Below are 24026 nucleotides of genomic sequence, written 5' to 3'. Positions count from 1 at the left end.
ACTACCTAACCTTTCTAAACCTGGTTTTCAAAGCTGTACTTTGTTGAGACCATGTTTAGTTTTCAGAAAAAGACTCAGACTTTATGGAAATCAATACCATTTGTGTTTTTAGCCATAGGAGAGGTAGGTTGCTATTTGTGAAGTGCAAAGGAATAGGCAATCTGCACAGATTTAGAAGCATGTTTATAATAGCTTTGCAATTAAGGAAAAAAAAACTCTAACTCCATTTGTGGACTGTAGTCAAAAGAATTCATATTATATCAATTTTATCTACCAATCAGAAGGGTAATGAACAAGTCTATTAATGCTGGCTGAGGAATTCTGGGAGTTGAAGTCCACAAGTCTTAAAGTTGGCAAGGTTGGAGGCCCTGATATTACATTATTCATCAATATTTCATGACTATGTCTTAAGATCCACAGGAATACATTCTTGACTCACTTGCAAGTATTGTTAAGGCAGGGGCATCAAGCAATGGCTAATGAACAAATAAGCAGAAACCCAATACTTTTAAAAAGAAAAATCTGAATTGAATAGCAATTACAGCACACCTACAGTGTATAAAAGCTTTAGTTCTAGCACAGTGTTTCTCAGCCTTGACAATTTTAAAGCATGTGGATTTCAGCTCCCAGAATTCCACAGCCAGCAATGCTGGCTGTGGAATTCTGGGAGTTGAAGTCCACATGCCTTAAAATTGTCAAGGTTGAGAAACACTGTAAATCATAAGTGAAAAATCTACATAAAGTGAGGATAATTTCTAAAGGGAAATCTAGCTGCCATAATACAGAATTATAATCATGCAAGGGTTAATAAAAAGATAACCACTCAGTTATTTTGTTTAAAGGAAAAAATAATTTTATTTATTTTTAAACCGAAGTCAGTCTAGTTAAGTTTTGACTTGGCATATGTGGAGAGATGGAGAGCCTCTTTCCATCCAGAGTGAAAAAGATTTCTGGGAATGCTGAGATACATATTTCTCAAATAACTCTTTGCGGACAATGTGTGACTGATTTCATGCTTCAGTGACAGGAAGTTAGTCATTTTATTCAATGGAATCTTTAAAAACTATTTTTTAAATTGGGAATCAGTTAAAATGCTGTAGTAATATAGGCACAAATGCATGAGGTAACTTTATCCCAAGAGGTCCCTCTTAAGATTGTAATATTAGAGTTTTTGGGACATTTACCATTATTGACGTCACTTGACATCTTAAAAAAGCATCCCTAAAGTTATTTCATTTATGAAAAATCAGTGAACATTTTCCCCCAAATTTAGCTGAATGAAATGAATGCACAGTAGAATTTACTTTCCAAGTAACTGTTAACTAAAAGCACTACTGCATTCTCATAAATGGTCACTAACAATTTTAAGACCACATTTGAGAAGAAAGATCATAATCATATTGATAAATAATGTAATTTGCAAGTGGGTTTCTTAATACAATTATATTTAAAGTTAAGAAAGTATCTGACATGGAGCAAATTTTATCTGAAAACATGTTCACTTGGAGTGAGCTACGTCAGGTGAGATAGGCAGCGATATAAATTTAACAAATAAGTAAAATGTCTGGAAAAATCTATTCAGAACAAGCAGTTCTTGCATGGCAGTATTTGTTCTTCACAAAATTCAAGTCACACATTCTTTAATTGACATACATCCTATGTAACAAATCTGGTAAAATTAAAAATGCATAGTTCTCTTGCCGAATATTTCCTTATGAAGGACAGTGAGATACATGCAATATTTGATGACTAGTTCATTAAAACCACAAGTGTGCTTAGGCTTTCATTTGTGTTTTGCTGCTATTGTTTCTTGGACTCAGCCTATGCAGTCAGGCATAGGATTCTCATTTGTCTTGCCCACATGAAAGTCCTCAACATCTGTAAGCTATAGTTTGTGAAGTACAGTTTCAAACAGCACATATGTATCACCATGTCTACACAGACAACACTATACATTTGAATAAATTAGGAGATTTCAGATGCAGAACATTGGGGGGCTGGGTGAGATATTGAATGGGAGTTGAATGGTTGCCCATCCTGATCAAATATCTTGGATTCATATCAGGAATTCCAGATGTTTAATGCATCCAAAATCCCCTCAGTAATGTTCAGTTTTAAATGAGAAGGAATGCCTGTGTTCACTAGTTAAATGTAAAGTTATTTGATATCCAAGCTGTAGCAGTAAAATATATGAAAGAAACCACATGTATACAAATGATTCATGTCTCCTTTACATTCAGCTATCTTAGGTAATAATTACAGTATATTTTGATTCACTTAAGGATGAAAATTGGTTACCGGGATCTACGTTTGATAAAATAAGTGATCTTAAAAAGTAAACTCGTGTAATATCGTAAAACTAGTGCACATATGCTTATTTAGATCTTATATGTTTGGGGGATATGAATAAAAATTGTTTGTGAGAAACTATTAATTTTTTAAAAAAATAGCTACGGGAAAAAACTTTCAGGATTAGAATGAAATGGGATCTGGTTATTGTCAAACAATATTTATATATTTATTGATATACTTTATTTTGTAAAACCTTTACTTTGTACAACTCAAAGCTGTAGCTGAGCTACTAGAACTAGTCCAACACCTTAGCCACTACACTAAGTAATGCTAGACATTGAGCTAATCTATAATTGTGATTTATTTAGTTTGGCTCAGTGGGGCTTAGCATATTGTGGGAACCAAATTAATTTTTAAAGTTGATCATGGTTTAATAAAGCTTGTTAATCTACATTAGATTGACCAACCTTTCAATAGTATGTCATCATTTTATGTATTTTAAAGTATTAGATTGTTCATACATACTCCCCAGCTGTGATCCCCACTTATAAAATAGAGACTTAGGTTAAGAAACAAAATCTGAATAGAATATAGCCTGAGCACCGAGGCTGGAATCAGAGGTAATGCTCTCTTCTTAGTTTATTAAGAGTGGAATCTTAATTTTGTGTTGTGTGAACCACTGGGAAGTGTGTGCAGCAAAGTGACTAAGGCATACTTCTGAACCCATTGGCCCATGTATTGAGCTTCTGAATTCATTTGAAGGTACCATAAGGTTTGGAAGGCCTCTATGTGAGGGCATCTATGTATGCAGAAATGTGCCACTTCACTAGGACTGCAGTGTTAAAGTATTATCTGCATATAGACACATGTACAGAAGATATGAGCAGACATTTTGAGCAGCAAATGGGCTTGGCTTCTGTTTTTACTTCTATTTATTAAGCGATAGAAATACCCTAGTGAGAGTAGGGGTTGTGAAAGTTTCTGTTAACTTGCTTCTATCAATAGCAGTATGCCAATTGTCTGGCCTGGACAGTCAAATTTTTTCTACTGCATCTAAAGTCCACTGAATGAAGATTTTACCATACAGAGATCCTGTGAAGTCTGTACTGAAAGATCAGAAGGGTCTACCAGTTGCCTACTGGTCACAATTTAAGATGTTGATACTGATCTTAAACTGAAATCATAACAGTACGTTTGATTTACTTTGACTATTGTTATGTTTGCAAATTCATTGGAGAAAGCAATGATGCTAGGAATGATTAGTAGACAAAGAAGGGGCAAGCAAAGAACACACTGGCTTGATAACATCAAACCTTATACAAAGTTGAACATGCAACAGTTGAAAGAAGCTGTGCTTGACAAGGTAGCATGGAGAGCACTTGCCTATAAAGTCATCAAGAGTCAGACTTGACTAGACTGAGTGGTTAAAAACAGATAACATTGATCTTTCAAACTCTAATTATCTTAAGATCTGACTACCTGAGGAATTTGTCTTTGGCTATAAATCTGGCTGGTTAGTTAAATGAGCAGAAGAGTCCTTTTGAAGATCTCCCCAGTGGCAGAATCTGGGCTAGTTGGTACATAGGAGAATGTCCGCTCTGAGCTGTATTTATATAAGTAAAATGATGGGGTATGCATTAAATGACAACATCACAGGTTTCCTAGAAAGTGATATTTATGATTATAACATGGCCACAACGCCATTAATTTGCAAGCATGGGCACAGTTAATTTAACAAAAAAAAAATTACCATTCTTTTACAGCCAGTCTTATGACCATCTAGCCTATTCAATTTGAAAATAGATATACCTTACTAAGATCATGCTATCCCAAGGAAGATAAAATAAATATCCCTAGCCAATCTGGAGGATGTTGCTGTTCAGATGTATAGAATGATTTAAAAATTGCCTAAGTAGCCCTAAAAATTGTATGATTTTTTTTTGAAGCCCAGTTTATGATGCTACTACAAAACTTTTCTGCCCAGCCTTCCTTGGGAAAATTTCTTGATTCCAAATTGCTCTGTCTCCGTCTGACTCCAAATTCAATTTAATATGTCCCAATACTATAATGATTAGTGGAAGCACATGAGTGTATTTCATAGTATTTGTGCAATCACTCTTTTAGAATTTTATTTTAAAATATTACTGTATAGTGTGTTTTTAAAATCTGATAGGAAAAATGATAATTGATTTGTAGCAAAAAATCATATTATTTAAAACATTTTTAATGTTCACATATATTGCATTTTTAACTTAAGCTTCTCCAGTGGGAATTTCAGTGTAGATATATTGTAGATTGAATGCTATATCTTTCTTGGCAACTAAATATTTACAGAAATCTGGAAACATGCAAATGATGATCATTAGCATGGTTTAAATGCCTATAATCAGCTCATAATTATACTGACAGTATATGGCTGTCAACCTGAACAAGATAATCCCTCCCTCCTTTAATTAAGTTTTTCAGTTCAGTCTTGCATGATCAAGCCCAGAAAATAATTTTAGAGCACTGCTTAAATCTGAACATATGATGATCTGGTATTTTTTTTTAAATAATTTTATTTTCATAGCACTGACCTTTTATAATGGAATGCCTTTGTTCAATGCATAAATACAGTTAGTTCAGATTGTTTTTTGTTACTGCTTTTTATCTCTCTTTCAGTCACTCTCTTTTTTCCAGCTGTTCCGCCTATGATCAAAAGTTTTAGTATGATTCAGGTTTATTTATTTATTTGATTTATACTGTAATACATTGTTAGAAGATTTTGCATACCTTTATGAGATTTCTAAGAAGTGAACAGTAATAAACTGTGCATTGTGATAGAAGTTCCTTATTGTAAATGCATCGTTTACACAATGTAAGTATGTAAGGACTAGTGTTTGTGTTGTGACATCAAAAGGAATGTTTTTATCATTTTAGTAAAATCTTAGCTTGCTGTGGACAGTGCTGGCAGGGAGTTGTGCTATCTCACATAAGCCCAATGGACCATTTTTGCCTGGGGCTCTTATGATTGGACACCCTCTTGGGAAAAAAACAGCTTCTGAGTCAGAGCTCTGTTCACCTGGATTCTGGTTATCATTTGTTAGTTTGTTGTTGCAATATTTATATGTTGTTCGTCCATCGATTTCGATGAAGACCTTGACATCTTGTGGGTTATAGGCCATCAACGATGTGTCCGTAGGTGGCTAATAAGACCGATGTTAGCACAGAATATTTATATACCACCTACATCACTAGCCAGTTTACAGTCCAGAACACAGGTCGGCAACCTGCGGCTCCGGAGCCGCATGCGGCTCTTTGAGCCTTCCCCTGTGGCTCCCAGCCTCCTCTGCCTTTGCAGAGAGAGAAAGAGACAGAGAGAGGCAATTGCGCTTCCCTGCTTCTTTCTCTCTCTCTCTCTCTCTCTCTCTCTCTCTCTCTCTCTCTCTCTCTCTCTGTGTGTGTGTGTGTGTGTCTGTATGTGTTTTATGTGTGTGTGTGTGTGTATGTGTAAAAGACAGTGCACTCACAGTGTTCTCCAAGGAGCCGAAAAGCTTACTGGGCGGAGCTCCTCCCTTTGCTGCGTCTCTGCAGGAAGCAGGAAGCAGGAAGGGCAGGAGAGAGCTAGCTAGCCCAGCTAGGCTGACTCAGGAATTCTGGGAGTTGAAGTCCATGAGTCATAAAAGAGACGAGGTTGCTTGTTGGACAACAGCTTGAAGCTTGCCAGGTGAGCAGCAGATAGGAGGGGGGGAGAAAGAGAGAGAGAGAGAGAGAGGGAGGGAGGGAGAGAGAGAAGAGAAAGAGAGAGAGAAAGAGAGTGGGGGAAGAGGAGTGGCAGACCAAGGGCAGATAGAGAGGGAGGGAGAGGAGAGAGAGAGACCCTTTTGACATCTAAAATGAAGATAACACTGCATATATCCTTTTTTTACCTTTGTGTGTATGTAATTTTATTCTCTTAAAGCATTCTCTTGGTGATCATTGTTTTAATAGTATGGATATTCCCAAGAGTCATATTTTTACTTTTATTTTTAATGTGTACATATACATATATATACACACACACACACACACACACACACACACACACACACACACCTATAATAAAGGTAAAAAAGGATATATGCAGTGTTATCTTCATTTTAGATATCAAAAGGGTTTTGCGGCTCCCGGTGTTTTGTTTTGGGTGGGAAACCAGTCCAAGTGGCTCTTTGAGTGTTTTGGGTTGCCTACCCCTGGTCCAGAAACATAAACCAGTGCTTTCTTTTCTGATATTTAAGTTAGTTTTGGTGTTGAATCCCTTAATATTACTGTATCATATAATAGGCTTAATTTTATTGTTACTGATTACTTTTTACCTGTCAGTTCTAATTGGATCTCTTCTTGTAGACCTCTCCAGTTTATGAATTTTCTTGACCTGCAAGGAGATTCTGTACAACTAGAATCAAGTTGCCAAGTCTTAAGAGTTTTACTTTGTGTATATTTATTCATATACATATTCAACTAATTTGTACATGTCTGCCATCTTGAAATCTTTATTTTATTGCTGAATTTTGAGATTCTTCTATGCATTGAATGGGAAACATTTGATGTCTTAACTGGTAGTGCATAGAGGAGTCTCAAAATTCATCCTGATCAGCTTTTTAAAAGATAAAATAAAATATCTTCAAGATTTTTGAAATGAAATCTGAGAAAATTGAATTTATTGCTATGTCCAGAAAAGAAAATATTCACCTAAGATACCCTGTGATGCAGGTTTTCCCACTTCAGTGAAATGAATCAATATATATCTAGGATTAAAATGAATATGAGGCGACTACCAGACAACGGAGAGATGAATTCAGATCATATAAATTCATATGTAAGTTTATTGGAACAGCTGTCACTGGGATTTTTAAAAAAGGTAAAGGTTTTCCATATCTAGTCATATCTGACTCTAGGAAGTAGTGCTCATCTCCATTGTCTCGCTGAGGAAGCCAGTGTTGTCTGAAGACCCTTCCATGGTTATGTGGCCAGTATGACTATAGGCCAGTGGTTCTCAACCTGTGGGTCCGGACCCCATTTGGGGTCGAACGACCATTTCACGGGGGTCGCCAAACAACGCAGTCCGCCATTTTTTCCTCCTTTTCCTTAGCTATGCTGCTCCCTTTTATTCTGTTGGCTTTTGAAAGCCAATAGAATAGACTCTCTTGAATAGAGTCTAATTCTATTGGCTTTCAAAAGCCAATAGGAATTGTCCAGGCTGTCTCTGCCCTGCTGAGCCCGCCAAAAGTCCCATTCTGCAAACGGTGTTTGCACCAGCTGAGTAGTCCTCAACTTACAACTGGTTGAGTAGTCCTCGACTTACGACTGGTTGGGGGTCGCAGCATTAAAAAGGTTGAGAACCACTGCTATGGGCCAAGGCTTATGGAATGCTGTTACTTCCCACTAAAGTGATACCTATTTGTCTACTTCGATTTGCATGCTTTCGAACTGCTAGGTTGGCAGGAACTGGGACTCCCCCTGTCATGCAGTACTTGGGTCTTGAACCTTCCAGTCAACAAGCCAAGTGTTTTAACTCCTAGGCCGCCCTACCCCTTGCCACTGGGTATCTGAGGATAAATTAAATCAGTCACTATGCAGTGTAACTTGTCTTCTTCCAGCCTCTGATAGTAAGAAAAGTAAATATTGCCACATACACTATGAATTCCCGAGATTCTTGGAATTATCAGGAAAAGAAAACAGGAAATTACATGGCTGTTGGTATCTCTTGTGTCTTCAGAACTGGGTCTTTTGCTTTAGAGGAAAGTATAACAGAGAAAGTATATTAAGGATGTATTTAAAACAGTCTGTGTTATTGTCTGTTGAGCTAAGTTTGTTCTTTATGAACTGGCTGATCATAAAGGCAGCATAAATCAAGTAAAAAATTCTTATTTGCTATTTCTGCTTTTTGCAGATGGAACTTATAGAGCAGAAATGCAGTCTGCTCCAGGATATTTTAGCTGAACTGTATGAGTCCATTAAATAAATGTAATGGGTTTTTGGAAAGACTTTACTATGCATTTGAAACCAGATGTTTTACACAGAGAACATCTGGGAGGTATGGGTGTTCGTGTGTATATACAGCACATTGGAAAATAGCTTTATTGAGCCCAGCTGGGTGGCTGCTTGGGATGTGGTTATAGAATATAACAATCCAGTTGTTATAAGAAATAATTTATTTGAAGTGTTGCCATCAAATGAATTTTTGGCACGGGAGCCAGCATCTTTGTTTCATTTTATGCACAAATTCTTCTCATTATCATTCCAGCAAAACTTGCTATGACATTTTATATCCTGTTATATAAGCTAATTCAATCACAAGCATGCTTTTAAGCTGGTATGAACATTATAGAGCACACTACAGAACAAAGTCAGTAATTTAAAAAAGGGGTTGCTAAGAATAGGCTATCAAATACAGTCACAGGATTTATGAAGAAATTGTACAAATTCACTTGTCCTATTGGAAGGTATTATTATTTATAACTTCATTCCTGCGTACTTGTTAGAGGAATAAAAAAGCCAATGCATGGGAATATATGTTTCATCAGAATCTAATGAAATAATATACTGTAGTATATTTTTATGTTTTCATATCATATTTTCATGTCATGTTTTCAAAGCGGTTTTCGTTTTAACAATTATTGAAATACAAAATTGATATTTGTAAAAAAGAGAGTTTAATTCTTGGTAAGATACTTGTTTTCATTTTGTGGTAAATTGGTTTTCCCACTTAACTTGATTTGCCAAGTATATGAAATATTTTTCTAGGTTTTGATGTAGTAGCATAATCATTTCATTTGGGATAACTTAAATAGAAAGTTTAAAGTCAGAAAGATTGGCTTAAATTGGCTGATTCCCATTGCGCAGTATAGGTAGTCACCAACTTTACACAATTGGGACCAGGCCATCTCTCACTAAGTGATGCAGTCATTAAGTGAATAGCACCTAATTTTATGATTTTTGCTGGGGTTAAGTGAATTATGTGGTTGTTAAGTGAATCAGGCTTTCCCTCATTGCTTGTCAAAAGCCCTCTGGGAAGATCACAGATAATGAACATGTGACCTTGGGATATTATAAATACCATGTTTTCCCAAAATTAAGACCTAGTGTTATATTTTTTTTGCCTCCAAAAGAGGCACTAGGTCTTAATTTCAGAGAATGTCTTACTTTAGGACCACCACAGCCAGGCCTCCCATACCCTGACACCTGTCACGCTGCTGCTTGAATTCTTCTGCGGCCGCTTGCCGCCACTTGCGGCCAGACACCATGTGGCGCATTGTGCTGTTGCTGCTCCTCCCGGCAGGATGCCGTGTGGTGCTTTGTGCCGTTTCTGCTGATTGTGGCAGGATGCCGCGTGGCTCTTTGGGCCGTTTCCACAGCTGAAATGGCCCAAAGTGGCATGTGGCCTCCTGCTGAAAGCAACAGAAACAGCCCAAAGACCATGTGGCATCCTGCCGGGAGGAGTGGCAACGGCACAATGTGCCACATGGCAGCCGGCCACAAGTGGTGGCAAGCGGCCGCAGAAGAAGTCAAGTAGTGCTGCGACAGGTGTTGGGGTGTGGAAGGCCTGGTTGTGGTGGTCTTACCAATAAGGTAAGCGGGTGCAGGGTGTGTGGGGTAGCTTCACCCCCCTACCCCCGCCCTAGCTTGATTTTTAGGGGTGTACCTTATCCCAAAACTAGGGCTTGGTTTTGGAGTAGATCTTACATTAGGCCCACCCCCAAATCAAGCTTGGGCTTATTATCGGGCTGAGTCTAACTTTTGAGGAAACATGGTATATGCCAATTGTCAAGTGCCCAAATTTTGATCATGTGACTGTGGGCATGGTACAACTGTTCTAAGTGTGAGGACCAGTTGTCACTTTTTTTCAGCACTGTTGTAACTTCAGATCAGACAGATATTAAACAAATGGCGTAAGTTGATGGCTACCTGTGCAACTTTTAAAAATAGTTCTCAACAGAATGGCATGATTTATAGTACTTGCTGAAATTAAATTCTAGATAATGAGATATTGTTCTATACGCTGTATGTGGTGGTATATCATGGTATATCATGTTTGTGATAAAGAAATTGATTTAACTTACAGAAGCCTTCGTTGCCATTGTAATTCTGGATATCTTTTTTTTTTTTTAAAGGAAGTAGATAAAACTTCTTCCCCTATCCTGACTTATACTGTGTACAATGTATGAAGCTGAGAGTGCTGAAACATCATGGATGAACCAGACTGCACCTTCAGAACTGAGTTTCTATGAGCAGAAGGCCAGGAATGAATAGTCCATTGAAAAGTAAAGTTTTATCCTGCATGTAGAATATGAATGAGAGTCCGCCTCTCCATGTGTAAAAGCAAGAGAGAAAGAGTTCTTGCTTATGTAAAAAAAACTATTCCCTTTTCATATGCATAGGAAGCAAAAAAAAAAATGATTGCACCAACCAGATAAAAGATTAAAATTAAGATAGGTATTCAGAAAAAAGGAGACACTTTTGTCTAGTCCTGCACAGGATGGATAAAAAGGACTTGCAGAGCATAGTAAGGTCAGGAAGCAGATTTCTACCGCTGATTTAGTTTATTATGAACACATGGTCAGGTTTTGGAAGTAGTCTGTCATTTCCAACCCATTTCTAAGAAATGCTAGCAATTGGTTTTTGTATCATTAAATGCTTGAATGTATAGTAACTACACATAACAGAATCTAAGTCTGATGCTGCATGTGGCCAAGTGAAAATGGAGACCAAAAATAAATAATAGTTTGACAATTTTGATACAAACTAAATATAACTGCAGTTTTAGTTTTTTTTTTGGTGGATTTGGCCAACACTGCTAAAGTCAAAATTATGGCTTCATGTTTACAGTTGTGGAGCAGTTTTCATTTTCATGCCAGTTGTGAACTTTCTGAGAATTACTCCACCCCTTTTTTGGATGGGATGTGAATTTGCTTTGAATGATACCCGGATTCCTTTTTATTCATGGCACTTCTTGTGGGAGAATTTTTGCTGCTTGTTTTCTAAAAAAGGATATGTCTTTGATATTTTGAGAGTTCCTCCTGATTTCTTTTCTTTATTTCAGGCTGCTTCTCTCCTTCCTGCCATAATCATAGATATTCTGTAGCTACAAAGAGTTTAAGTTATCTGCTATTTTTAAATCGTTTTATCTTTCATATTATCTTTTTCCTCTTTTTTTGAGTACAAAATTTAGGAAATATGTTAGCAGCATTAAATTTTTGTTCCTACTAACTAGACACCAAAATATGTGTTGCTTATAACATTTCTAAACATTCCACATACTATAATCATCACTGCTCTAAGAAAGAAAAGTAATTCAGGATTCCATTGCAGAACTTCTAAAGCCTTTTGCCTCTCTCACACACGCAGACGTGTATATAAGTATTAACATCATTAAATGTTGCTTCCTAGGAGAATCTTTTAAATCATTTAAACAAAGTCTGCTCTACCAGATTTACTCTGAATTAATTAAAATATGATGCATTATTATTTCTAAGTGCAAAAATTTAATTTTTCCAGAAACTTTTGCTGGATACAAGCCAAGCTGCATTTGCACTTTAAGATACAGCAAGTATGAAACAATGAAGGGATATCATTCTTTAGCATGCAGGGTTCAGGAAGTACGCATAAAAATCCTGTTATCACATGTGGGTAGGAAGGGAGTTGCAAATGTGCCTTCCACCCTTTGACTTAAGTAACTGTAGCATAAATCATTTAGGATATAATTACTTATTTTAATTACACAGTCTCTCTTGGAATCTGTGCATCATTGAGAGAATAATTATATTCTTCTAATGTTCTAATCTGCCTGTTGAAAGAATGTTTCTTCCAGTGAGAAAAAATGAAATTGTAATATATACATACATAAATTTAAAAGCATCTTGGTTATTGTACAAAGAATACATCAATTTATTAAAGTAACATATTGCATTGATATTTGATTTGTGATGCTTAAAGGAGAAGTATTTTTTCAAGCTGTAAAATATGAGCTGCAAAGCATCTTAAATTTTTAGACTTTTTTATATAGCTATATTGAGATCAAATATTATACCAAACTGTTAATTTTTTATGTGAATTCTCTAAAAGCATCACAATAAAATCATTTTAAAGTCAATGTGCAAAGAATGAAAATAAAGTCCAGGGTATTTCCATCTCTTATGCATAAATAATGCATAATTACTTCTTGATGCTATTCACAAGGAAAATGCAATAAAATAATTTAATTCTAAAATTTCCTCTTTTGCAGTTTATGTGTATTCTTTCTTGAATCTCTAGGCCTGACAGGCAGATGGCATCAAGATAAACAACTGCAGAAAAATAAAATATGTAAATTGTAAAGGAAAAGAATAGCAAATCCAAAACATCTGAGGCCATACTTATATTAGCTTGTGTTCAGTAACTTCACCTGATAATTAATCAGGTATGCTTGTTTGTCTTCCTAAGACCGCAAACTATCTTTAGTGGTGGATGGTGCTGCACTTCCCCAGACAGAGACAGTATGCAACTTGGGGGTCATCCTGGTCTCACAGTTCCTATTCAAGGAAGATGCCACACCTGTGGCCTGGAGGACCTTTGCACAGCTTCCTGTTGGGTACCAGTTCCCTTTCCTAGATCACAAGGTTCTGCACAAGTCATTTGTGCTTTAGTCACATCCTGAATGGACTATTGCAATGCACTCCACATGTTCTCTCTTTAAAGAACATCTAGAAGATATAGCTAGTATAGAATGGTGTAGACCAGTGTTTCCCAATTTTAAGGCATGTGGACTTCAACTGTCAAGTATGGGAAACACTGGTGTAGACACTTATGTGTACTCCTCAATCAGCACATGTTACTGCTCTGCAAGCTGCAAGTCTGGTTCTAGGTTCAATTCATGATCCTGACTGCAATTTTAAACCTTTCATGGCTTGGAACTGTGTACTTGAGGGACTGCCTCTAGCTCATTATTTCTGTCTGACCCATTAGGTCCAGCAGAAGAGGTATATTCTGTATATTCCATTTGCCAAAGAATGTTATCTAGTGAGGCTGAGGAAAAAACCCTTTTCTTTTCTGGCATTCACTCTTTGAAATATGATTCCCCCAGAGATCACGTTGACCTTTTCCCTCTTGGCCTTACATAAGGTCTTAAAGACTTGGTTATGTCACCAGACCAGGAGGTCAGGAAGTGGGGCTGAGTATGTCCATCAGTTCCATTAATTTATAATTGTTTTACTCCTGGTTACTGTTTTCACATGTATTGCTTTTTTCTTTTCTTGTTTTTTATGTTTCTATATTTTCTTTCAACATTGTTAATTGCCTAGTATCATGACTTGAGATGGCTGACCATATAAATTAAAATAAATAAATCCAAATTTTCTAGAGATAGCAATAGTACTTAGACTTGTATACTGCTTCACAGTGTTTTACAGCCCTCTCTAAGTGGTTTACAGTCAGCATATTGCCCCCAACAATCTGGGTCCTCATTTTACCAATCTCGGAAGGATGGAAAGACTGAATCAACCTTGAGCTGCTCAGAATTGAACTCCTGGAGTGAGCAGTGAGTTAGCCTGCAGTGCTGCATTCTAAGCAATGCGCTATCACGGCTCAGAAATCTGTCCATCTACCCTGTATCCTGTTTTTTTTTTTCAAAAACGATAAATTCAGGATTATTCTACTTTGTTCTCTCTAGTAATCTGACATACAGTATTTAAGAATGAAACAGACATGTTTTTCAGGTCTTAATTCACAGTAAAATAGACATTCAAAGAGAGCAAGAGGAATGGTCTACAGCAATAGACTCCTCCCTGTTTTTATTTGGATATATATAAACAGCCGGTAGATAGTTTACTATTATTATGTTTGCTTTCTACTTTCACATAATAAGGAAATAGCAATAATATCATATATATATATTTTTCTGAGGTTTTCGCGGGTGTTTGTATGTAGGTCTTTGGTTGTTCAGGTTTTCTCCCGCGTAAAATTGGAAGTGCAAATTGCTGCTCGAAGCACGAAGCTGAAAACACCAGCCTGAAGATGACGAATGGGACTTCGTCGAAACGTCGCCATGACACTTCCAATTTTACGCGGGAGAAAACCCGAACAACCAAAGACCTATATACAAATACCCGCGAAAACCTCAGAAAACATATATATATATATATATATATATATATATATATATATATATATATTTACCTTGAATGAACACCCTGTCAGCCCAGATATGGGAGAAAGAAATCTTCTTTCTTTTCTTTTCTTTTGCCTGTATCAGCTCAATCTAGAGCCATCCACAAGCAGCAGTCACTAACTGCGACATCATTTTTACATTTTTTAGGTTTGGCTGTAAACTTAGGTAGTAAGTTTGGCTGATGAGGGTTAAAGGAACCCGAAATAGCTATACCATTCTCTCTTTATTCTTTGTTAGCAAAAACCTAAAATATATATATATATATATATATATATATATATATATATATATATATATATATATATATATATATATATATATAAGCCCATCCATGAATAAGCCAACTCTTGAGAGAAAGGGACAGAAAAAGAGAGGAAACTTTGAAAGATAAGCTTTATTAAAGTTTATGGTCAAAATACAGAATATTTTTGAGATACCATTTTGACTCTCATTGAGTTATGAAACAACATCATTTGGATTTTCACCACTCTCTTATAATCTTGTACATATTGAGTGGTTATACACGGTGCCGCCCTTGAAGATTTCTCTCAAACTTCATTAGTTTGGGAGAAACGCATTTCACTGTCTCTTAAACCAGTAGCCAATAAGTTGTTTTTCTGAGCTTATTTCATTTAGGTAGTGCTTACCTTTGAAAAATCTAAATGACTTGATATTTAGCAATCCAAAGGATCGTTTTTTTTTCACTGAATCCCATCCAAAGATTGTGTTAATCATTTAAAGGAGAAAAAAATCCCCTCCTCTTCAGAGTTGGTACTTACATTTATCCGGTACTGGATGACTTTCAGCTTTGTATGTAGAAAGTCCCAATTTCAATCCCCGTCATCTCCAAAAAGGCTAGTGACATCCTCCTCATGACAACCTGGTTTGCAGTTGTCAATCAGTGCCTACAATAAAGGCCAGGAAGGAAAATCTTTTTACATTATAGCTTTTTATATTTGTGCTTATTTTGATTGATATTAATAACTAAAGCGATTTTAATGTTTTATAAATTGAACAGTAGCTCTTTAGCATTGTAACATATTGAAGTATGCTTCTGAAGAAAGAGTGTACAGGTAGTCCTTGACTTTTGACTATTTGTTCAGCGACTGTTCAGATTTATGACCAATGCCCAATGTTATGGCCGTTGTAGTGTCTCCATGGTCACACGATCAAAGTTTGGGGTACTTGGCAGCTTGCCCAATTTTATGACTGCAACAGCCTCCGCCTGCCTATCTCTGCCCCCAATCTGTGCCGTTTTGGTCCCCTGCTGCCCAGTGTTCTGCCACCCCAGCTGATCTTTGCTGTATTCTTGCTCCTGCTGCTGACAAGACATGCCCAGCCTGGCTCCTGGGTCAGGCTGGGGCTGACTTTGCATTGTGAAAAAGAAAAAAAAATGAAGGAAAAAGCCCCCAGACCTTTTGAAAGAGCGCCTGAGTGAGGCTGGGGCTGGCTTCATGGTGTGACAAAAAAAAAAAAAAAAGCCACAGGGTGCAGGGTAAGCTCTCAAGCAGCCCCAGAACAGTGCAGCTCTGGTGCAGCTCAGCATGCCTTGGGAAGCTACAGCTACTCCAGGTCAATCTTAGTCTCCCTTACCACCCTGCAGCATGAGCCCCCTGTTTTTTTTTTTTTGTTTGTTTTTTTTTGCTAGTTGCAAGGCAGGGTGCAAGGAAGCTATGTGACATCTTGCTTTATGACTGCATCACTTAGTGACAGAAATGCCAGTCCCAATTGTGGTTGTAAGTCAAGGACTACTTGTAAAGCAACTGTTTGTGAGATTTAGATCTGAATTAAAATAGGTGATTGGAAGGAACATTTATTAAGTTTTATACAATTCTAAAATTATACTCTGTTTTTCAGGCTTAGAGCTTTGTACTGTGTGCAATTTATGTTGCCCTCTCCTATTTATCATGTAAGCTGAGATCCCAAATATATTCCCTTCCCTATGTGGTATGATTGCTTCACTGACCCAAAATGGTGAAGAATTTATTTTTTTCTATGTTTGACAATAACATCATTTTAACATTCTTTCTGAGAACCAAATACAGAACTATTCTATACTATACATATTTTTAAATCAATGTCTATATTTATTTTTTTCCTTAGGAATGCATGTGTGGATCCAAAAGCCACCCACATGCTTTTTTTTCATGCTTAGCATATATGCACTTTCACAGCCTCTCCCACAGAACAGAATGAAAGAAAAAGAAAAACCAGACCTTTCTGAACACTTGAAGCTGCTTTCTGTCCCTCAGGAATTGCTCAAGGATTTGCTCCTCTCTCTCTTTTTAAAATACATATTTAAAATTACATTCAGCCTTACTAACAGTAGGACTGTTGAGCTCATTCCTCAGATTAAAGTCGTGATATAAAAAGAATATAGAAATATAATAAGTTCTATATTATATAGGGGAACATGATGATTACCCTTTTTTCTAGAAGAACAGAGATTTTATGCACAAAATCATTGCAGTCTTGTTTTTAAAAATGTGATGATGGACTTTACTGTTCAGGGGCAGGAACTAAAATAATTTGGCATTGCAGCCAGAGGATAGAAACATTTTGTTCATATTCTCCACCTGAATAAAATAAATTACTTATTTGAAAATAATATACAGTTCTATTCCTGAGTAAATCAAATAGTAAATCACATGGTCTCTAAACAAAACTGTTGTTTCATAGTATGTGAATAATAACTCCATAGTTATTCACAAAATATTTTGTATGGTTTGTGAAATAACATGCAGAATCAGCCTTTAAAAATAATAATGTATATTAAATTACATTTGATAGCATTTTCTGTACTTTCCTCTATCTTCTAGTAGCTGATAGTAAAAACTAAAATTACATAATGAAATTAATAGAAAGTTTCCTACATTTTAACTTAAAGATAAGACTTAATGATATATGTTTAAAAAGGACTATTATTCAATAATATTGTGGAATGAAAAGTCATATATTTTGAGCCAGATAATATTGATTATCAAGCAGACGGAAGCATTGACAAATAATTATATCATAAAAATCAAAATACTAAGCATTAAAATGATTCAGCTGTTGCATATCTATGCTTTCAAAACTCGCATCTTGTATTTTAAAGGAAATTATATGTATATAGAGGCAGAGGTTTATTCATTCTGAATATGGATGATTCATATGTCCGCATGTTGCCCAATTTGATCTTGGTAGCCTTTAAATTCTTGCCTCTGACATGTAATACATATTCCCATGACTGCCCAATTATGATAAAGGATTGGCTATTCTTTCCTCTGTTCCCATGGGGTTGGTTTTTTTTTTTTTGAAAGGTGTCTACTCAGATGATTAAGGAAGGATGCAGGAAGGGTATGGTTACTGAGTGATTACTAAGTGCTTTGGGAGATACGGAACTTCAGGATTCAGAGAGCAATATAGCAAGTAAGAGTTTATCAGCTTCTTCTGGAATCATAGCTGATGGAATATATCATGAATTCATGTCTTAGGTTTTAAAAAAATTGTTATACTGTAGTTTCTGTATGAAATTAGACAGTAACAACAACAATAATAATAAAAGAATTTTAGCCTAACCAGGAAACTTCCAATATTTAATTTTGAAGTGAAAATTTGCACAATTTAACTTAACTTTCATTTGATTTTTTATTATTTTTTCACGTGCATATATGCCTTGAAGAAACACAAGAAACCATGGTATCAGTACAATAATCAAGCATCTTATAAGTGTGTTTTACTGGTTGGGGCATATAATCATAAAGAAATAAATAACTAAAACAAGTCTGCTATTATTGCCTTTTCTACTGTGGATGATATTTGGCATAATGCAGTAGTGAAAAATGTCAGTATATATCAGTGATGGCGAAGTATATATCAGTGATGGCGAAGTGCCCAAACTGCAACCCAAAATCCACTTATGCATCATCGGGTGCCGGGTGGGTGTGGCCCATTGGCTGGGTGTGGCCTATTGGCTGGGTGTGGCCCATTGGGTGGGCGTGGCTGCGATGGTAATGGCAGAGTGGGTGGGACTAAAAAGTCCAATCAATCAATTCCAACTTTGCAAGATCTTTTTTTTCCCGTGAGAAGTTGAAATTGACAGATTGATTGAACCCTTTTTTTTTTGCACATGGCGGTGGAGGCCTAAAGCGAAAAGGTTTTATAAAACCCAGCTGAAGGTCTAGGGATGGTGCAACAGTGCGTGTGCCCACAGAGAGGGCTCTGAGTGCCACCTTTGGCACCCATGCCATAGGTTCACCACCACTGGTATATATTTTAAAAAAATATTTTGCTCATTCCGTGTTTTACCAGCATCAGCCATCTGTATTTATTTTCTGAACTCTCCTTATAGATTACTTTTATGTACTTTAAGTGTAATGATCAATTTCCTGAATTTATAGGTTGCAATAAAATCCATCCGTAAGGACAAAATTAAGGATGAACAAGATATGATTCACATCAGACGGGAGATTGAAATTATGTCATCTCTTAGCCATCCTCATATCATCACCATATATGAAGGTTAGTGACATCATCTATACCATTTAAGTTTTCTTAAAAGCAGTTTAAATACCAGCAGACTTTTCTGCAATAACTACTTTTCCAATGTATCTCTTTGGATGACATGGTTAAGGTATGTTAAGGTATGGAAGAAGTGTCATAGGTATTTGACATAGAGGCACTTTGTTAAAATATTTATACCTTTGGAGACTAATTTCTCAAGGAACATCAGGCCAAGAAACTACAACCAAATCTAGATGTCACTATGTATACTGTATATTCAAGTAACACTTTCCTTCTACATTCGTGCTTGAAAAAATAATTCATTTCCATTTCCATCAGTGTATCAAAGCCAGGTAACTACAATGTCACCACCATAGAAACCATATAGAATCCAGCCATTGCCTTTCTCAAGGGGTTCATTGACAGGTGTGCAGTCACTTCTACACTCTTCATATGTGTAGGAAAATCCAGTAGTACTGTGTCTTTGCTTCATGCTGAATGAATTTGGATGGTTCTCAGAACTGATAATCTGTAGAGCAAAGAATTCTGCAGACATAGGAAAAAATAAATGAAGGCCATAGATGAGGAAAGATTTTATTTAAAATACTTTTAATCTGAGTCCAGTTTGGATCAAACTTTCAGCTGTTATGACAATAGTATAAATATTATCATCCCAGAGTAGCTGGTTGGAACAAACCCATATGGATCTTTTAAATTGATCTGGGTTCTGCAGACATCTATTTAGCAGATGAGATTTAGAAAGTAGTCTCTTATAATAGTATATACTGTATTAATTCTCTCCAGATGCCTTGCTGAGTCTTTTTGTTTTCATATCTGCCTAGTAGTGTCCATTACTTTAGATAAAACATTTATTAAAATGTGTTCTTTTGGCAAGCAATTTTTTCCTAAGCTGCTGTCCATGTCATTCACATTTGTGATATAAAGCAAATTTTTAAGTCCAATATTGACAAGCCCACCAAGCTGCTTCCAGTTTATTTAATTTAATCTAGTGGTTCCATCTTGCAACCTGGGCAATGATGCTGTAGGTCAGTGATGGTGAACCTTTTAGAGACTCAGTGCCCAAACTGCAACCCAAAACCCTCTTATGCATCGTCGGGTGCCGGGTGGGTGTGGCCTTTGGGTGGGTGTGGCCTTTGGGTGGGTGTGGCCCATTGGGTAGGTGTGGCTGCGATGGTAATGGCAGACTGGGTGGGACTAAAAAGTTCAATCAATCAATTCCAACTTGTGAGATTTTTTTTTCCCCGCGAGAAGTTGAAATTGACTGATTGATTGAACCTTTTTTTTTTCACACGGCAGCAGAAGCCTAAAGCGAAAAGGTTTTATTAAACCCAGCTGAAGGACTAGGACTGGGGTGACAATGCAGGTGCCCACAGAGAAGGCTCTGCGTGCCGCCTCTGGCACCCGTGCCATAGGTTCGCCACCACTGCTGTAGGTGGTTGCTTACTACACTTGTAACTGGCATATGCCTGGTTAGACAACTTTGATAGGAATGCCAAACTCTCATTCAGTTTTTCACTCTTGCAAATTTTCAGTCATTTAATTATTTTTATTTTTTTGACATCTGATTGTGTCATATAAATAAGCCATATATGCCATGGGGCCTACATTGGTAACATGTGGCTTAAATACTTTGATGATCATGCTGTAGTCCAAATAAAGAAAGGCCATAAAGAGCTGGCTATTCTCCTAGGCCATGGGCTTTAGTGCCTAGCGCCCCCTCTGTTGAATGTTAGATGAAATGTTTTGTTGTATCTGTAAGATTCACCGTCTTGTTCTTTTTCTCTTTTTTTTGCTCTGATTTGAGTTTTTTTGGTTCTTGTTTTGTGTTATAAAATTTAGTGTATTGTGAAGCATCCAGAGTTGTTTGGAATTGGGTTGCACATAACCAAAACAAATAAATAGATGTGCATCTGATTCTTAGTTGCAAAGGCAGATATTGATTGTAATTATAAGTGTACATCTTACCTTTATATTCACAGATATTAAAGCAATTAAGGATAGAGGCATGTTCATGACTCACTAATTTGAAGAGTAGTTGTGAGTTCTTGATTTACATTGGGCTATATGTTTAACTGATTTGTGAAGTAAGATGGTTAGAGAGAGTTCCAGCCAAAATAACATGCTTAATCCACAGAGTTCGGTCTGCCAAGCTTCCCAAAGAACCAGAACACCAATAGTATAAGAGGTCACACACTGCAGGGACTACAAGTTGTTGGAAGCCATGGATCATGGCCTCACCTCTCTAGTACAGTATTTTAATTTCAGATTGTCAGTATAAGCAAATGCTGTTAATCATTGCAAAGACAAAATGGGATCTTTGAATGTAAAATAGAAAAATGACATTTCTTTTAACTTGATTCCAAACTGGGGAGAATCTTTTAATTTTCTTGTTATCCAGGGTAGTACAAAGAAGAGAAAAATGATATGTCTTGCAAATGCTTCCTTTTGACTCATTCTCATTGAGTTATGCAGAGGAACAGTTCATATTTCATTTTGGGATTGCAGGAACAGATAACATTGCCTTCACTGCCCCTTTTTCCATAGGAAGGCAATCTCCACCTGAGTTTTTGTCACCCCTTTAAGGTAGGGCAGGTCAGGAAACAGACATCACATGTACCATTGGAACTCTACTTTATTATTATATAGGATATAATACAAAATCCTGAAGGTCTAGTAAAGATTCTCTGTTTCTTCTTTTACTAAGTAGAATCGAGATAAACCAATCTTGACCCCCCCCCCCCTTATCCCTTGTCTCTATTTGGCTAAGCCAATATTTACAGTTCTTTTAAATATCTCCTTAATCCAAAATGGAATAGGGAAAAGAAAGCTGGTATATTTTGGAGACTCCAGAGAGGTGTTTCTTGTTATCTTATTCCCATTGAAAATTTGGGGAAGGAATTATATTTTAAACTACTGTTAAAACTTTAGTTGCTGATCTATCAATTGAATCAGTTAAAGCTCATGGGATTAATGGAAGTCCAATTCCAGTTGCTTGAATCACATACTGAAATATTTAAAAGGATTTTTGTTTTTTTGAAGATGACTTTTTTATTTAAGTAATTTTTTTTAACAGGCCTTAAAATAGAGAAAGGGAAGATTGCTGTGTCAGCATGAGGAAAACAAATGGAGCAAATAATCTCCCAAAATTTCAATTTAGTGCAAAACTGTATCTTGTTTAATACTATTCATTAAAATAATTACATTACACAATAGCCCTTTCTGATACAAACTTGAAGCTATGTTTCTGAGGTCTATCTATAGACTGAAAGATAAGTGAAAACAAAGAAACATTTGTAAGAAAATCCATCCATTAACAATTCCAGTATACTGTAGCAATATACTGCTTACACAGAGAATGTGTCTTACAATAGTATCACATTTTGAAAATAATCTTCAATTCTCATATTGAATTATCTTCTTTAAAATTCTTTAAAAAAGAAATAAATCAATCAGAAAATCAAAATTTATAACAGGAAATATTGTCGTATATATTATTGAATGGTTATTGTAAAGTGTTTTCAGATTTTCTATAAGGTGGTGCTACAGAAATAATGTAATAAATAAAAATATTAATAAAATAATTTAAATAATTAAGTGCCCTTTTTTCTTCTGTAAAACACTAAATATATGAATGGTGAATAAAGATGGTTGAGAAAAATAAAGTAGAAAAAAGAGAAAGAAATAAGAGAGAGGAAAAACTAACATCTGGCAAAACCGCCCCCTCCTGCCTCAAATAATAAAACCTATATTGGAGATGAAGGTTCTGCATCTGGAAAAAATGAAGACTACTAGCTAATGAATGCATTGAGTCTCCTTAGTATGAGCTGGAAGACCTTTAATATTATCAGGATTCCAAACATGTGCTTTCTTTAAACAGAATCCATGTTTTTGAATCTTTTAACCTTGTGTGGTTAAAGGTGATTCACTTCTGCATTTATCAATTTAGCATCAAGACAAACTAGCCATTTTCACTTGTTGCCAAATCCACATGTATATAAAAAGGATTTCTTGTTTCACAATTCTTTTTGGAACTTGATTAAAACAAATGTATATCTTGTATTATCGGTAAGAAGCAGACTCACCATTCATAATCAGAAGAAATTCCATCTTCTCTGCAGGATTATAATTGACAGCCTTTTGATGGCAGCTGGAAGGAAAGTACTTTCAAGTAATTTTTAAGGATTGGGTGGATTAAGTTGGCTTCTCCAGAAGTGTTTTGATTATCATGCAATACATTTCAACTTAAAAAGAAAAGCCCTTACTTTTCTTTTAACTTTACCCTCCCTTCCCTAAGTCCTGTATTCAATAACTGGATGAACAGAAACATCATGCTATGGAATAAAAAAATAGAAAAGTAACCCATCTGGCAATACTTCGTATACTTTTAGAATTTGAAGAAAAAATAATATATAGATACTTATTCATGTGGAACACAAAGGTAATATTAACTAAGCTGTTAGTAGATGGATGGTTTCAAAAACATCATTTATTTGTTCTTTCATTCATTTATTCGTTCAATAGTCATAGCCCACCTTTTATTTGGAATCTCAAAAGTGTTGTATATGGTGTACCCTCTTCTTTTGTTTCCCACAACAGTAACCCCCCCAAGATGGGTTGGGTTACACAAGTGCCTGGCACAAAGTGAATAAACTTCTTTTGTAAAAAAAAGTTTTATTATTATTTTTTAACAGAATTCAATAATAATTATTCAACAAAAACGTGTTGTCTGAGTATCTTATTCACTAATACAAATTAAATTCCTAATCCCTAAATCTTTTCTCTAACTATTGATAAAATAGGTCCCAAGTTTGAAAATATTCTGTTTCTTCTTTTTCTTTCAACCTTAAAGTAAGTCTGTCCATTTCCATACAGTTGAATATTTTTTGATTATTTCTTCTTCTGGTGGCATTTCTTCGTTATCATATGTAGAATCAAATATGTGCTTTGCTTATCAAGTTTTTCTGGCATTATACCTAGTAGAAAAAATGAATGAATTTCTATGGCTGAGTGTCAGTAAAGATTCCCGGTCATCCAAACAGAGTTGTCTGGAAGTTGCATCATGGCA

At 36.0% G+C, this 24026-nt stretch overlaps 1 protein-coding gene across 2 annotated transcripts in view; it reads left to right on the top strand.

The window, feature by feature from the left end:
* The window catches only part of NUAK1 (NUAK family kinase 1), a 63549-nt gene that overhangs the window by 5589 nt on the left and 33934 nt on the right, over positions 1-24026 (top strand). Inside the window, exons 2-3 of one of the 2 annotated variants that reach the window (XM_039363912.1) lie at positions 10425-10574; positions 18838-18958. In XM_039363912.1, the coding sequence (XP_039219846.1) occupies positions 18886-18958 (73 nt within the window). In that variant the 5' untranslated portion in view covers positions 10425-10574; positions 18838-18885. The remainder of the gene's footprint in view (positions 1-10424; positions 10575-18837; positions 18959-24026) is intronic. The other variant, XM_039363911.1, reaches the window with a different exon arrangement.

This window comes from Crotalus tigris, unplaced genomic scaffold (genome assembly GCF_016545835.1).
Source record: "Crotalus tigris isolate CLP2741 ecotype Arizona unplaced genomic scaffold, ASM1654583v1 scf7180000019630.4133010339:1179603, whole genome shotgun sequence".
In the NCBI taxonomy this organism is placed as follows: domain Eukaryota; kingdom Metazoa; phylum Chordata; class Lepidosauria; order Squamata; family Viperidae; genus Crotalus; species Crotalus tigris.
Note: the sequence above shows the minus strand (reverse complement) of the source record. Positions and strands in the feature narration are given on the sequence as shown.